The 16,305-nt window shown below is 35.8% G+C and overlaps 1 protein-coding gene across 1 annotated transcript; it reads left to right on the top strand.

The window, feature by feature from the left end:
- Window positions 1–13,164, top strand: LOC144439049 (arrestin domain-containing protein 3-like). The gene is made up of 7 exons (XM_078128298.1): window positions 1–324; window positions 6,172–6,306; window positions 8,734–8,978; window positions 9,996–10,178; window positions 11,343–11,546; window positions 12,203–12,311; window positions 12,666–13,164. Exons 1-7 carry the CDS (start codon window positions 171–173, stop codon window positions 12,845–12,847), a joined length of 1,212 nt encoding a protein of 403 aa, XP_077984424.1. The 5' UTR covers window positions 1–170; the 3' UTR covers window positions 12,848–13,164.
- The last annotated feature ends 3,141 nt before the right edge of the window (window positions 13,165–16,305 follow it).

Genomic DNA, 16,305 nt, shown 5'->3' on the forward strand with positions numbered 1-16,305 from the left:
TATACCCCTCTCAAATGTCATAACATCGATCGTCTCTGGAATGTCATATCTGTACCACTATATCTACGAGTGATGTAGATGACTGTCTCTGTAACAAGAGTTTTATTCTGTATTTATGTAAGCGTTGAGCTTGTTAAGCTCATATAATTCCCATTAATTCATGTAGTTTGATGGAACTCCATCCTCATCGCACATTAAGACTGGATATGGGTAAATTACGAGGGTTCTTCATTGAATTTCAAGATGAACGGGATGTGTATAATGCCGGGGACGTGATCTCGGGAAATGTTGTAATTGACCTGACAGAAGAAAAGACGCTGAGTGGTAAGAATGATTATTCTCTTGTTATTCTCCTATTTTCCTCTTATGTCGTGTTTGCCTCTAGACAACGTTAACTAGCGAACTAGATTACAATCACGTATCTTTTATACACATACAGTTTGAATCCTTTTGTATCATATTGTAACAGCCGTTCATCGCTGCCAGTATATTTTTCTTTTGACAATCCTCGACTTTGAAAAAAAAGATATCGACATGATTAGAACATATTACTTTCATATCCATTTGTCTTTTTAATGAGCTTCACTGGGCATTGATTATTTTTGCAATGGTCCATATTCAGTCTCGACGCAGCTGGAATTCTTAGAGATAGCATAGCATTATAGCGTATATGTTGTACTGTGAAAGGCTGCAGGCATATTAAAGATCTGTTCATTTATTTCAGACTATTGTACATAACTACATATCATGTAGGTTTAATAATATTATTCCTCTGGTTGTAGGATTTTCATATACAGAATGTAACCTAAGTTGATACACGTGCGTTGAGATGACTGAAACGTCTGGCATTTTTTCATAATCATAGTATTATCAACCAGACATTTAATATAACAACACACTTGTGTAATTGTATATATACTTATGAATATAACCCTCCTCTGGTATTGGACAGAATGATGATGATTTCGGGTCGATTTCCTTATGAGGTCAGGGCTAATATGTATCAGCAAGGTTTTCTATGAAACCTTTGGGGAATAACATCAAAACGTTGTGAGACTATGTGCACGGCATCAACTCATTGATAGTTCACACACATAGGAAACAGCCATGATGACATTACCTATATATAACCAAATGAACACGAAATATTATGTTCTTATATTTTGTTTTGTTATACACAGAAAATACTTGCTAATAGTTTTAAATAATAAAATGTTAGTTTTCCTATTATCACCACTTTTTGATATTATGGATACTAAATTCATTGCAATCGTCATTACATACACATTATCGCCATGATAAGCTTTGCAAACGAGTGGTAGGGTATGCCTTAAGGGTAATAGCCCTGTTACACATATTCTGTCAATTAACCTTCATACAGACTTCTATTCTTTAAAAGCAAGCAATTTCCGAAACGTCGACTGTGAGTGAAACTAAAGCAGTCATACACTCAGAGGTGAACAGTATTGTATGATCTGAATCGAGTGAAGGAATGAAGGCAGGAAGGAAGAGTGGATGAACGAACGAACGAACGAACGAAAGAAAGAAAGAACGAACGAACGAACGAACGAACGAACGAACGAACGAACAGATGGCTGGCTGGCTGGCTGGCTGGCTGGCTGGATGGATGGATGGATGGATGGATGGATGAATGAATGAATGAATGAATGAACGAACGAACGAACCGCTAGATCACATACGTAATCTAGATATACAATTACTTCATCAATCTTGTATTAATCAAATGCATTTTGACTGTCTTTTTTACATTGATTACAAATGTGTTGGACAATACAAAGAATAGTTTAGATTGCTATGATCATGGAATTATGGACAGTATAATTCTACTTGAGAGACATGTGTGCAAGAACAATTCTAGTAGTAGTAGTAGTAGTAGTAGTAGTAGTAGTAGTAGTAGTAGTAGTAGTAGTAGTATTAGTATTAGTAGTAGTAGTAGTAGTAGTAGTAGTAGTAGTAGTAGCAGCAGCAGCAGCAGCAGCAGCAGCAGTAGTAGTAGTAGTAGTAGTAGTAGTAGTAGTAGTAGTAGTAGTAGTAGTAGTAGTAGTAGTAGCAGCAGCAGCAGCAGCAGTAGCAGTAGTAGTAGTAGTAGTAGTAGTAGTTTAATAGTAAACGTCAAAATGCTGGACCCAACACGATGTAGGTACATATGTGTATTTCACCAGCTTGCTTCTTGTCTGTTATCGAGTAAATTCCATAAACATTCCTTTCATTTCCCACCAACCATTACAGTATGTATCTAATTGATTTCCCTTGTAATGTTAGTACATTCATCGGGTAGATATCAGGATGATGAAGGGGGGCAAGTTCATCCCAGTAATCCTGCCAAATATTTGTACATTTCACCCCTGACACAAGGGACATTTGTCTTACATATTGTGTGTTACTTTCACCTAAATTAATCTGGCCTTACAGTAAATATTATCCTATGCCTTAATGGATGTACAGTGTACTGTGGCTTTTTAACGTCTTACATTTCAGTCCATTGGTGCATATATTATTCAGTCTTATCATTTATAAACACACACGTAGACTATTCATAGATGTAGTCAGACCTTTACGGCATCAACCAGGTTCCCACCGCTTTCCCCTGTCATCTCAATGAGGGACGACATGTTATCAGAGCCGAGTACAAGTTCAATACGTTTAGCATTTCGACAAAGTTTAATTCCAGTCTACAAATATACACGATATGTCAATAAACGCGTTCAAGTCAATTACAATTCAAGTCAATTACAATTCAAGTCAATTACAATTCAAGTCAATTACAATTCAAGTCCAAAATTCTACTTTTGCACTGTTGTGCAGGACTGAATGTTTACACACAAACGTGTTTACTTGGGATACAAGATGAGAATATTTTAATTCAAATTGTCATTTCATCTCCAAGGGAGGGAAGAAAACGCCATCAAATTTCCCAATTAGATTACTGCATAGCTTGTCAGCTAAACGCAACATAGGTAAATTTGAATTGATTTAATAGAGTGTATTTTGGCATACATGTAAAATTGATCTACTCCTCGTGTTTTGTGTCATTAAAAAAACGATTCGTTGAAAGTTTACCTTTGCAAACGATCAGCAAATTCTTAATTTGATTATCTTGTTATTAGCTGAATAGTATAATTCACGAAAGCACACTTAATGAAAAGAGTAATCAGTCATGTTGGATTAATCAGAAAGGAAAAGCTTGTCAGGATAGCGTGGTTAAATCTTATATTGGTTATTATCAATGTATACCCCGAAGATAAGTAGAAGGGAAATTGAGTGCTGTTTTGCTGTAAGTCTTAATGAAGATTTACAAGCACACTAATAAGTCACATCAAGGTTAACAATTAATTCACTGCAGACCTCATTACAAACCATACTTTGAGCAAATAGATATGTCAAATTATGTCTTGGTCGTAATTTACGACCGTTATGGGGCCACTCAGGGAAACTTGCTTTCCGGGATATCTTTAGTTTTCCAATTAGCCTTCAGAATTCCCAATGCATACCTTGCACCCCGTTTTCATATCTTAGGACAGTGTTAGAAGACGGACACACAGACATGAAAATATTAGAATATTAAATTGATATGAATTGACATCAATTACGGCTGTTGTTTTTATTTTATTATTTTCAAGTTACCTTCATTATCGGCAACTTCAACATATTTGTGAAACTTTGAAACAAAGTGAAATACTACGATGGAAAACTTGCTTTCAGCAAACTACTAATGTTGCTGAATGTGATAGACTACATGAGTAGGTGATAGTGGTACCTTGGTTATAAGATCCCTAGATAATGCAAAGTGTGCTACTGAGGAAAAATTGTCATGAAGTGTAATTACGGTGACATAAATATCCGCTGATAGCTTACCAACATGTTACAGCAGTAGTTTAGTTTGTGTCTATCTTAGTTTACTGATAGCTCATTTTCAGTAGTAGTACATTTGAGGAATTTGTTGAAACGTTCCATCGTGGGACACCCCCTCCCACACCACCCACACCCCCCGTAGCGATCATGATGATGTTGTTTCTCTCGCACATCAAGATTGTAATGGAAAGCCCTACTAGTGTCTCCAAGTATAGATTACAGCCCAATGTGTAGTGTATCGAACATCTCGGGTGTGTGTGTGTGTGTGTGGGGGGGGTTACCACATAATTCTATATAAAAATTCCTGGGTTCCTTTTGGAAGGCATGACTTTTTTAGCGAGCTCTAAGGGGGTTTCGAAATTTTTTTTTGACCAAAATATTTTTTTCACTAGGCACCCCTTCCCTCTTAAATTCTGCTCGTTCCCTAATCTTACCTTATGATACACATACAATGTATACAACATCGATGCCAAACAAGTATTTGATAAAATGGTTTATGGACGTTACTTTAAAGAATAAACCACATCAATCTCTATCCTTCTGTTAATGTCATCCTTTGTCCAGGAATGTAGTCATACACAGACAAGATGTATACGTTGCCGGCTTGTGATTTACAATTATTGATGATTCAGTATGATCTAGACAGTTTTGCAATAACTTTTTAAATCTATTTTTGTCACACAACTAAACTTGTTCTGGTTATTTATATGTAAACGTTGCCAATATATGACAAAGTGACCTTTCGTCGTATATTAAAGTATCACTGTTGCGTGTTGGTAGAAGAATTTTCTATTACCCTTCATGTAATTATCAAAATTCAGGAGTATGCTTCAGACGAAATCACAACAACACCATCAGGTTCGAATTACATACATACATACATACATACATACATACATACATACATACATACATACTTCCATACATACATACATACATACATACATACATACATACATACATACATACATACACACATACATACATACATACATACATATATACACACATACATCATTAACGTCTTTCCTTGTGCACTATCATGAAAATGACGTGGATCAACTTCATGCAGTACACAGACAGTTACATAAGCCTCATTTAATATCGTATTTGTCAACATTTGTTTATACTCAGACCGCTATAGAGAATTCTTCTAGTTGTCTGAGCTTTATGTGAATATAACAAGTATATCCATATTGTGTTGATAGGCTTATGTAAATATTTGTTTCGTGATGTCGACATCATCTGGCATTCAACAATGCTTGGTACACCAACATTATGCTATCGAAGTGTTTTGTTTTTCTACATGTAGCCTAGATTCTATCTTTGTTGTTTATTTGGTCTATTACCCCGAGTTGATAGTAATAGCCTAAATCAGGTCCCACTGTTACTAGTAATGATTTCATACACGTTTCAGTAATAAAATACGACGATGGAAACTGAACTTTCAGCTAACTAAGATAGACACACTAAAACTATTGTTGAGACATATTGATATAAGCTATTGAATGGACGTGGTCTGAGATTTGACTCACAGTAGTGTGGCAATTCTAATACATTGGGGACGTCCATAATTCTATTCGCATAACAGAAACTTGGCTATCACCCACTGGTGTACTCTACCACATCGAACAATAGTAGTTTTAGTTTCTGTCTATCGTAGTAATAATATTCATATAGGGTACACACACGACAAGTGACGGGCATAAGTTTTAGGATACATATAAAATCATGTGCGTTGTTTGAAGTATCCAGAGGCTATATGTATGTATAACGATTGTTTAACATATAACATTAACATTGGTGAGAAAAAAAACAAGAAATCAATGACGTTCTCGACATTAATCAAAGAAGACCTGGCCAAACCATAAATTCCATCGTCTGAAAAGATAATTAGCAATCCTTGGTGTAGTGTTAGAGTAGTCGCTAATAATCAACGTTCATTTCTAGCTTGAATAACATACATGAACAAATATCTCTAAACCACTGGGTTTGTTTTCTAAAAAACTGGGTTTGTTTTCTAAACCACTGCTTTGTTTTCTTAATAGCTTTAAAAAGTATTATAGTATGCAATACATTTTACTTTAAATACAATTTATTGCCAGAAAGTATCAAATGAAAATAACATAGAGTAATACATTTCTACAATTTATCAAAATTTACTGCATGATATGAGTTTAGATTTTTTTTTAGATTTGTTCTAGTTTTCATTCTGTAAACGACAATTCAAAGTAGACTGATTATAATGTTTGATTCAATGAGTACATCAAGTGTTACAGTATCATTCATTTTTTACAGCCATTTCTATGCGCTTTGTTGGCAAAGCTGACGTTTACTGGACAGAGGAGGAGAACAGAGGAAAACAGAAACTTGTTATATATTATTCAGCATTTGAATCTTACTTCGATGATAAAAGGGTTATTTGGGGTGTTGGTAAGTGACTAAAAGCTAACTATCGTTTCAAATTGATTTACGTGTCTTTTGGCCCAGCCCAAATCTGCATCCGTCCCCCAACGCACACCTGTCCAGGCCATGCACGCGCATGTAAGCGTATGTGTTATGCGAGGCAGCCATCTCAATCTGTTGTTACAGTTACAGTATCTCTATTTTGAAATCAAATTTCAACTATAGTTGGCATATGTATGTCCTTTGCTGGTTACACAGCCTTTATTTCATGTGAATGAATGAGTTCTATATCTATTGCATAAATCTAAGTAGAGCCAGTATCAGGTCAAGAGTGACTATATCCCAGGTAACTGATACAATCAAGCTCCTAGGCCTACTCAGCGCTATCGCTACCGTAAAAGGTTGACCTCCACAAATTCCGGTCTAACTTTCCAAGGTAGCACTGCATTCAGTTGGGGCCATATTGGATGTTATCATAAAATAGTGTTCAAGTATAAATAGTAAGAAAGTTATCTAAAAGCAGAGGTGTTCATAAAAGATACGAATTCATCTTTGATGAAATTTCTAGATCAATGGAACAAATTTTAACAAGATATGTACATGACGCTGGTTGACATACAACTACTAAATTTGCATATATATATATACGCTGGTTTACGTACAACTACTAAATTTGCATATATATACGCTGGTTGACATACAACTACTAAATTTGCATATATATACGCTGGTTTACGTACAACTACTAAATTTGCATATATATACGCTGGTTGACGTACAACTACTAAATTTGCATATATATATACGCTGGTTTACGTACAACTACTAAATTTGCATATATATACGCTGGTTGACGTACAACTACTAAATTTGCATATATATATATACGCTGGTTGACGTACAACTACTAAATTTGCATATATATACGCTGGTTGACATACAACTACTAAATTCTAAATTTGTATATATATACGCTGGTTGACGGACAACTACTAAATTTGTATATTTACGCTGGTTGACGTACAACTACTTTGTATATATATATATATATATATATATATAAACCCGACTTGATTTTCTTCTACCCTCAACATATACTCCGCTCTGCGTGCAGACGTATCGAGCACTGTACTACGGACAAATCTTACCACTGACTTCCTATATATATATATATATATATATATATATATATATATATATATATATATATATATATATATATATATATATATATATATATATATATATATATATATATATATATATATATATATATATATATATATATATATATATATGCTGCACTAACGTTTGGTGGAATCGTAATTCAACGATATATTTCAGAATTGAACCAGTTGATTATTATCGAAAGTTGTGTCACATTATCCACTTCCGAAAGGTGGCCAACATGTATTATAAACTCTGTGATAAGCCAAACATGGCGCCACTGATTGCAGCAATATATTAATTATGGGATATTGATGCGTAGGAGCTTGTGACGTTCATATCAAGCATGGCTATCAAATAAAACCGAGAACATTCCAACTTCAAATTTATGCGTAATCACGCATCATAACATGAATCACAGACTAAGACTAATACTCAATATAATACTATTGAAAAACGTGTTTTTTTTATTTATTCATCACATACTAAACTTAATAAATGTAGACTTCAAATTAATCAAAGAATTCAACATATTATTGTGGTTATCAGAGAATTCAACATATTATTGTGGTTATCAGAGAATTCAACATATTATTGTGGTTATCAGAGAATTCAACATATTATTGTGGTTATCAGAATTTATTTTCGGTTCTCAATATTATACAGTCACATTCTTTAAAATCTTTCATGTGACGCGGTTCACTTGGTAAAACCACACATGTTTTTACTTCGTTTACATACAAATGGCGTCAATCTCACCTGTGACGTCATTCTCGCATAATTCAATTACTCTTGGTAATCTTATCTTGTCTGCATAATTCAAGAAAACAGTTACACTTTATTCTCTGATGCTTTTCAGCTAAGGAAAATACGACTAGGCGCATTCTCGCAAACCGGAATTGTTATTATTTCTACCACTACACTTCGAGGTTCGTTAAGAACGTTGCCGTAAAACAGGCCGTGGTTTGCGACGATGGAATAGGCTTTAAGTCATTTCTCGTCTATCTACTCAAAATAATAAAACCCTTAGAGTACGAATATTTTCCAGCTGTATGATGAAAATTATTGGAGAATCGTATAGTTATACCAGTACAAGCACAATGTATGAAAAATCGTGAAAGTAATAGCGACTTCGAACATTTTGATTCATATTTCGCCACAGAACGGATGACGTAGACAAGCGTTGTCATGATGTAGAACAGGATAGAAATCCCACACCCTCTGTTCGAACGCGTTCAACTTAGCTTGGTGTGCTGCGTGCTATAAAAATATTTCTATTCCCGACAGATTCAGGCCGCAATCCTACGGCAAAGGAAGAAGCACTGAAGTTACCAAAAGGAATCCATCGGTTTCCCTTCACTTATAGAATGCCAACAAAACCATTACCGTGCAGCTTTGAAGGTGAACTTGGGTTTGTGCGGTATTACATCAAAGCAATAATAGAACGACCATGGAAATTCGACCACTCCTCAAAAAAAATGTTCACCGTTGGTGGCGTCCCATATGACCTCAACAAGGAACAACACGCCCTGGTAAGAGACGTCTTACACTAATCGAGAAATATTAAACATGTCCTGGCTGTACTGGCTGCATCTTTGAAATCGTGATCGCCGTTGAGGGCGCTGATTTTATGGTGCGGGGGAAAAAATGAAGTTGATTTGATTTATCGTACATACGGCTACAAAAACACGTTCATCCACAGATAATACAATATTGTTCACTGTATATGTTATTACGAGTAAGTTATTGCACCTAACAAAACATTTTCAAAAAAACATTCCAGTTGCAGCTAGTACCGCTTGAAGAAAATCTTTCTTATTTTACACTTTGGGATATGCATAATTATACAGATCAACATATTTCTGTAAAATGACGTAATCGTAGAAGTAGTTTGAGAGCATTCTTGTAATAGTCTCATTGAGAAAAGTTAAACTCGAAAATCGGTCTAAGATGTATATGAATTCCAGAAACTACTAAATCTATCAATTATTCGTTCAAAGAGTCATTCTTGAGCATCTAAATGTATAAAACCTAACATAACGTGACATCGCATAAGGCAGACACTGTTTACACATTTTTAGGACGACAATAAAACTCTATGAATATGTCGAGTCACAAACTCAACATTTCAGTGTTAAACCCAGACTTACTAAAATCTATTGACTTGTTCACTCTTTATTTGAAGACTTTTTTAAACACGATAGTGTTCTCTTGTGTGAATTAGCGACCCGACGTACGTGATTGCGAACAGTCGGGTGAATACTAGTCTTGGCAGATTACTAGTAGGCCTATATATACAGTAACTGGCAACCACATTGTCCTTCGTAAAATGTGATATGCATAACAAATTCAAAACATTTGAAGATTCTGAGACAAAAAAATAATCTGCCAAGGAACTGGTACTAGTCGGCATTTAGACTTTTGTTGTGTTTTTGATTCCATGTGTGTGTGTGTGTGTGTGTGTGTGTGTGTGTGTGTGTGTGTGTGTGTGTGTGTGTGTGTGTGTGTGTGTGACTATTAAATAATTACTATGCTCGCTATATTTACAGACACCGATTCGTTCAGAGGAACAAAAGACAGTGTGTTGTTTATGCTGCGCCACAGGTCCCATATCACTGTGTGCCAATACAGACAGAAAGGCATATGTTCCAGGAGAAAATGTGTGCATTTCAGCACTTTTAGAGAACAAAAGTAACAGACGGATTCACAGCACAGAAGCAGAATTGATACAGGTACCGGTAGTTGTAACATTTAGCTATTACTAAACTCACTCTGTTTTCTCACTTTATATACTGTTCACTTTGATGGTTTTGAATAAATACTGGTGCTGTTGTTAGTGTGCATGTATTGACGAATCCATGAATGATGTATCCAAATAAAAATCTCAATAGTCATGATAATCGTCCATAAAGTATGTCCGCCTAATTCATTTTAGTGCCACACACTGGCTTTATAAACCTTTAACTAAAAATACTTACATAAAACCTTGATTAAACTATCATGATATAATGATGATATTAATGCCAATGCATGCCTTCTATATGACATTATGCCTTCTGGCATTGTTAGAATAATTTATTCCCTTGTATGAGTTCCTCGACATGTTTTAATACGTATGAAAAATTACGTCATCGGATAGTTTTTGTGTTACTAGTATATCTTAATACCAGGTTTAAATTTAGTCAAATTAAGTGACAGTTAAGTATACTTCAGTCAGTAAAATACTATCAGTAACTTAAAAATATTCAGCATAAATCTGGCCTAAAAACGTATAAACTCAGTCTGTGCCCCTTTAAAAGAGATACATACTAATATACCTTGCCACGGAGTCCCCATTATGAATACACCACACCTTGTGGATACTAGTGTCCAGCAATGTCACACGCAGTAAACAATTTGTTGACACACATTTTCGTGCAGAAACGAATTAAAAAATGCGTAAAACTGAAGAGGGACGATTAAACAGTCCACAGAAAGATGAGGGATGGTAAGACGTCGATAATAGTCAAGACAGTATAAACAAATCATTAAAATAAGTCAAATCAATAATTTAGTAAGCTTTACATGGAGTATTGTTTGTTAATTTTACATGGGTATTTCACAAACAACAACAACAACAACAACAACAACAACAACAACAACAACAATAACAACACACGTATACGCACGCACGCACTCACGCACGCACGCGGGCGCGCAACCAACCAAACAAACACATGCTAAAGATAGCATAACGTTACATGTACCACTGTCAATTGTGTTTAGAAAACATTGCAACCCAGGTTTACATATAATTGCCAAGAATCAAATCAATGCCGAATATAGGTTTTTCGCTATATATTGTCGAGTGTACGGTGGCCTGAGTGTGACTATTGTATTTCTGTTCTATTGTACAGTCGGTGACATACATCGCATATCGTGGTGGACATTATGGTGTCAGGCATAACAGAACAGTGTCACACGTGGTGACGTCACTAAAAGGTGATGGTTGTGATCGCAATAGTACTGTGTCATGGAACAACAAAAAATTTAAACTTCCACCAACACCACCTACTGGTCTACATGGCTGTTATTTTATCAACATCAATTACTTCATAAAGGTGAGTCAAACACTAACATGTTACTATAACAACATCAATTACTTCACATTACTATTCACAGAATCACCAATCACCATCAACAAATGTCTTGGATGTAACCAAATGGGAAATTAGTCAATTGGACCAATAAGGGACATTTTCATATACCAACAAGTCACCTAAAGGGAAGTCATTAAAGATATCCCGTAGACAAGTTCAATCAGGAAAGGGGTGTTAGCATTCATGAGTTTGAGTTTGAGTTTGAGTTTGAGTTTGAGTTTGAGATATATATATAGAGAGAGAGAGAGAGAGAGAGAGAGAGAGAGAGAGAGAGAGAGAGAGAGAGAGAGAGAGAGAGAGAGAGAGAGAGAGAGAGAGAGAGAGGGAGGGAGGGAGGGAGGGAGGGAGGGAGGGAGGGAGAGAGAGAGAGAGCGTGTGTGTGTGTGTGTGTGTGTGTGTGTGCGTGCGTGTGTGAGTGAGAGACAGAGACATTCAGACAGAGACAGTCAGAGAGACAGATAGACAGGCACAGAGAAGCAGATAGACAGACAGACAGACACACACACACACACACACACACACACACACACACACACACACACACACACAGAATGTGAAATCCCAAGTTGCATACCATCTTGTAATCTAACTTATGAATATATTCAATCTATACATAGTTCACAGCTGACGTTGTTGCTACTCCATTCGATATGGATTTGATGTTACCCGTGGTGATTGGTACAATTCCCATTCACTGTCTGTATGCCCAGCATGAAACCATCCAAGGTATGTCTATGAATGAACTACATTCACTAATCAAATGATTATAAATCATATACTGATTGGGGCAACAGACGCTCATTTTAGGGAAAATGTTTAGTTCGAGCTATATACTTGTGGGAAATTGAAGTAATATTTCAAGATATTTGTCTCTGGAAAAAAATGCATATTATGTCATATTATTAGAAATATATACACATGCAAAATAGGTAAATATAGTTATGAATGCATGGATAGTTTAATCATAACTATTCAACAGAGAAAACTTTTCCTCAATGTATCATTATGAAATTAAATAATATAGGTAAAATGCACACACGTTTCCCTGATTTCCTTTTCTCTATTTCTTCATTCCTGCAGGCTTTCCACATCCAAAGTTTAAGCATGTATACAGTGGATCAAATGAAGTCCACGACAAAGATGATGATGAATATATGTATGGTGATAAACACTATGCCCCAGTGTACAGTTATTACGATTGGCATGATATGGTTACAGAACTCACCAGGAAATCGTTACAACAAACAAACGAAAACCAGTAAAATGACAAAGGTTAAATAATTAAAACTGTGACAGAGGGGAAATCGCTAGATATACTTGAAGATGAAGAAAAATAATGACACATAAATAAGTGAAAACAATCCGTGAAGATGTAATGACTGATTTGGTAGATTTACAGTGCAGATAATTACAAGTTTACCCCATGGCGTTTGTTCTGTATTCTTTGGTAGATTTACAGTGTAGATAATTACAAGTTTACCCCATGGCATTTGTTCTGTATTCTTTGGTAGATTTACAGTGCAGATAATTATAAGTTTACCCCATGGCGTTTCCTCTGTATTCTTTGGTAGATTTACAGTGCAGATAATTACAAGTTTACCCCATGGCGTTTGTTCTGTATTCTTTGGTAGATTTACAGTGCAGATAATTACAAGTTTACCCCATGGCGTTTGTTCTGTATTCTTTGGTAGATTTACAGTGCAGATAATTATAAGTTTGCCCCATGGCATTTGTTCTGTATTCTTTGGTAGATTTACAGTGCAGATAATTACAAGTTTACCCCATGGCATTTGTTCTGTATTCTTTGGTTGATTTACAGTGCAGATAATTATAAGTTTACCCCATGGCATTTGTTCTGTATTCTTTGGTAGATTTACAGTGCAGATAATTACAAGTTTACCCCATGGCGTTTCCTCTGTATTCTTTCCATTGGTAGATTTACAGTGCAGATAATTACAAGTTTACCCCATGGCGTTTCCTCTGTATTCTTTGGTAGATTTACAGTGCAGATAATTACAAGTTTACCCCATGGCGTTTCCTCTGTATTCTTTGGTAGATTTACAGTGCAGATAATTACAAGTTTACCCCATGGCGTTTGTTCTGTATTCTTTGGTAGATTTACAGTGTAGATAATTACAAGTTTACCCCATGGCGTTTCCTCTGTATTCTTTGGTAGATTTACAGTGCAGATAATTACAAGTTTACCCCATGGCATTTGTTCTGTATTCTTTCCATTGGTAGATTTACAGTGCAGATAATTACAAGTTTACGTACCCCATGGCGTTTGTTCTGTAGTCTTGGTAGATTTACAGCGCCCTCAATTCAACGTTTGCGATCGCTCTGTGAATGAAGGCCACTTTTAGGGACCGGTCAATTTCTTCATCCGGGGGATGGGGGTGGATAACTAGGGGGTCGCCCTGTTTAAGAAATTGGCAATAGAAGGTCATCCTGTTTTGAAAATTTTGGATGGGGAGGGGGGGGGGCATTGTGTTTTGGATTTTGATGAAAGAAAAAAATTCCATGAATCTACAGTGGCATGCCCTTGTCTGAACTCATTTACAACGTACCTTAACTTAAGCCTTTCAAAGCTGTGAAATATTATCTTACATGTAAAGGCTGTGAATAACCTAAAATTGCCTTAATAGAGCCAAGACATCTACAGATCTGAGACCTGCTAGGAGTACCTCACCCCAGAGGTCACTCATGCAGTCAACCAATAATCAGATGCACCAATTTTGTACTGTCATAATGTTATTAAGCTTTTCTTAAACATTAAGTGCTAATTTTAGATGTACTCTCTTTTAGAGATGTGAAATTATTGCCAGGGTAATGTAAACTTGCCTTAAAAGACTCTTAAAGTAAAGAAACTCTCCAACTCTCCTACCAATGATACAACCATCAGATGTGCTAACCTTTGCTATAATGGTGCCATTTAAGATTTTAAGAGCATAGTTCAATGCTATGTATAAAGAATAGTTTAATTTGGGATACTTGAAGGTGCTGTCTCGAATTTATTGTCTGAAAGGCTCTGAATAACCTAAAGTTTGCTTTAAGAGTAAAAAGTGGTTGACAAATCTAAAACTCTTCCCCCTACCTCTTACAAGATGCTATTAAACTTTTCTTTTAATGTTTCAACCCTTTGTAGTTGCTTTTTACATGTTGGTGCTGTCTTGTAAAGCTCGGAAATTATTGTCTGAAAGGCTTTCAGAGTAAAAGATCTCCAGGGCTTCTAGGGGAGACACCCCAGGACCCCCTCCCATGATGGGTGTACATATTCCCATCTCAAGCTTCCCTCCTACCTTTTACTGTAAGGATGCATTCTGTTAAACTATCAAAACAAATTCAACCCTATGCCTTACAAATTGCATGTTGGTGCTGTGTTGCCCCAAAGGGTCTGATTAGCCTAAAAATTGGCTTTAAGTGTCTGAAGACCTCCAGTGCTTCTAGAGGGAGACCTTTGGGCCACCATGAGAGGTCTACATATTCTCATATATGTGAATAACATATGAGAATATGTAGACTTAAACTTTCCCCTACCTTTTACAGTCATGATGCTATTATATTCCTTTTTTCAATATATTTACCCTGTGTAGTCGCTAATTTAGAATGATGCTATCTTATAAAGTATTTAGTCAAGCAGTTCACTCTGATTCAGGATCAGATACTTGTCATGTAAATACGATATATCGGGGGGGGGGTATGTTTTACAAATTATGGGGGGGGGGTCAGCCTGCTTTCGGTTTAACAGACTGGGGGGGGGGGGTTAGTGACTTTTCGTCTGCCCAATGTAAAAATACACTGACACCCCCCACCCCGGCCGCAGAAACTGACCTGTCCCTTATGTCCAATTGGTTATGTCATACATTGATTATTGTTGATTTAGTAGGAATCACCCTATTGACGTTTATTATGGATTTTGCATATTCATCAACCGAACTCAGTGATTTTGCCTAAGTCTTTATTATCACTGCAGTATGCATGTTTTCTCCAGCAATTCCTGTCTCCTCTCACCACAATTTGAAAAAGTCTGACCAACAACTATGAAACGTTCTTGCGTTTTAAAGTGTACACAGAGTTTAACTTTACAATGAGGTTTTACCTAAAGTGTATTTAGTGTAAAAATAATGACATTTCACATTTCACAAGTTACTTAAAATGGCAGTCATAACTCCCATATTTAAAATTTGATTATCAAATCCAATGTTTTCTGTGTTTTCGTGTAAAAATCAGCATATATATTAAATATTTTACTTATCTTTTATTCATGCTTTCAAGTCGTCCCGTTAATAAATGGTTTCTTTAATGTCTTTATGATTTTATTTATAGGCCTTATTCTAGTTTTAGTTTAGTTTAGTTTAATTTACTCTTTGTATATATTTAATTTAAGACAGACTACATGGCAGTGAGAAACTAAGCCATCGATTACTCAGTCGAGGACATCACATGAAGTGACAATTAACTTTAATATCATAACTGTACTTGGTTGATCTTATTATTTATTGATACATATATATTAGAATAAATCTATTAAATATGACGTTTAATGTCAACTACATACCTTAGAGTGTAACTTTTAGTTAGCGATACTTAATGAGTACAACTTGGGCCAAAATACAAATATCTTTCGATCATGCAATTGCTCACTGAAGCTCTTTATATAACTACCCCCCCCCCCTCCCGAACCTAGAGAATGTTTATTTAACATTTAACCCAGATTGTA

The sequence above is a fragment of the Glandiceps talaboti genome, chromosome 8 (genome assembly GCF_964340395.1).
Source record: "Glandiceps talaboti chromosome 8, keGlaTala1.1, whole genome shotgun sequence".
In the NCBI taxonomy this organism is placed as follows: domain Eukaryota; kingdom Metazoa; phylum Hemichordata; class Enteropneusta; family Spengelidae; genus Glandiceps; species Glandiceps talaboti.

Excerpts from the sequence above, each read along its gene's own strand:
- LOC144439049 (XM_078128298.1), top strand. The coding sequence starts at position 171 with ATGGAACTCCATCCTCATCGCACATTAAGACTGGATATGGGTAAATTA. Across the intron at positions 325-6,171 it reads AGAAGAAAAGACGCTGAGTG|CCATTTCTATGCGCTTTGTT; the intron begins GTAAGAATGATT and ends CATTTTTTACAG. Across the intron at positions 11,547-12,202 it reads ACATCAATTACTTCATAAAG|TTCACAGCTGACGTTGTTGC; the intron begins GTGAGTCAAACA and ends ATCTATACATAG.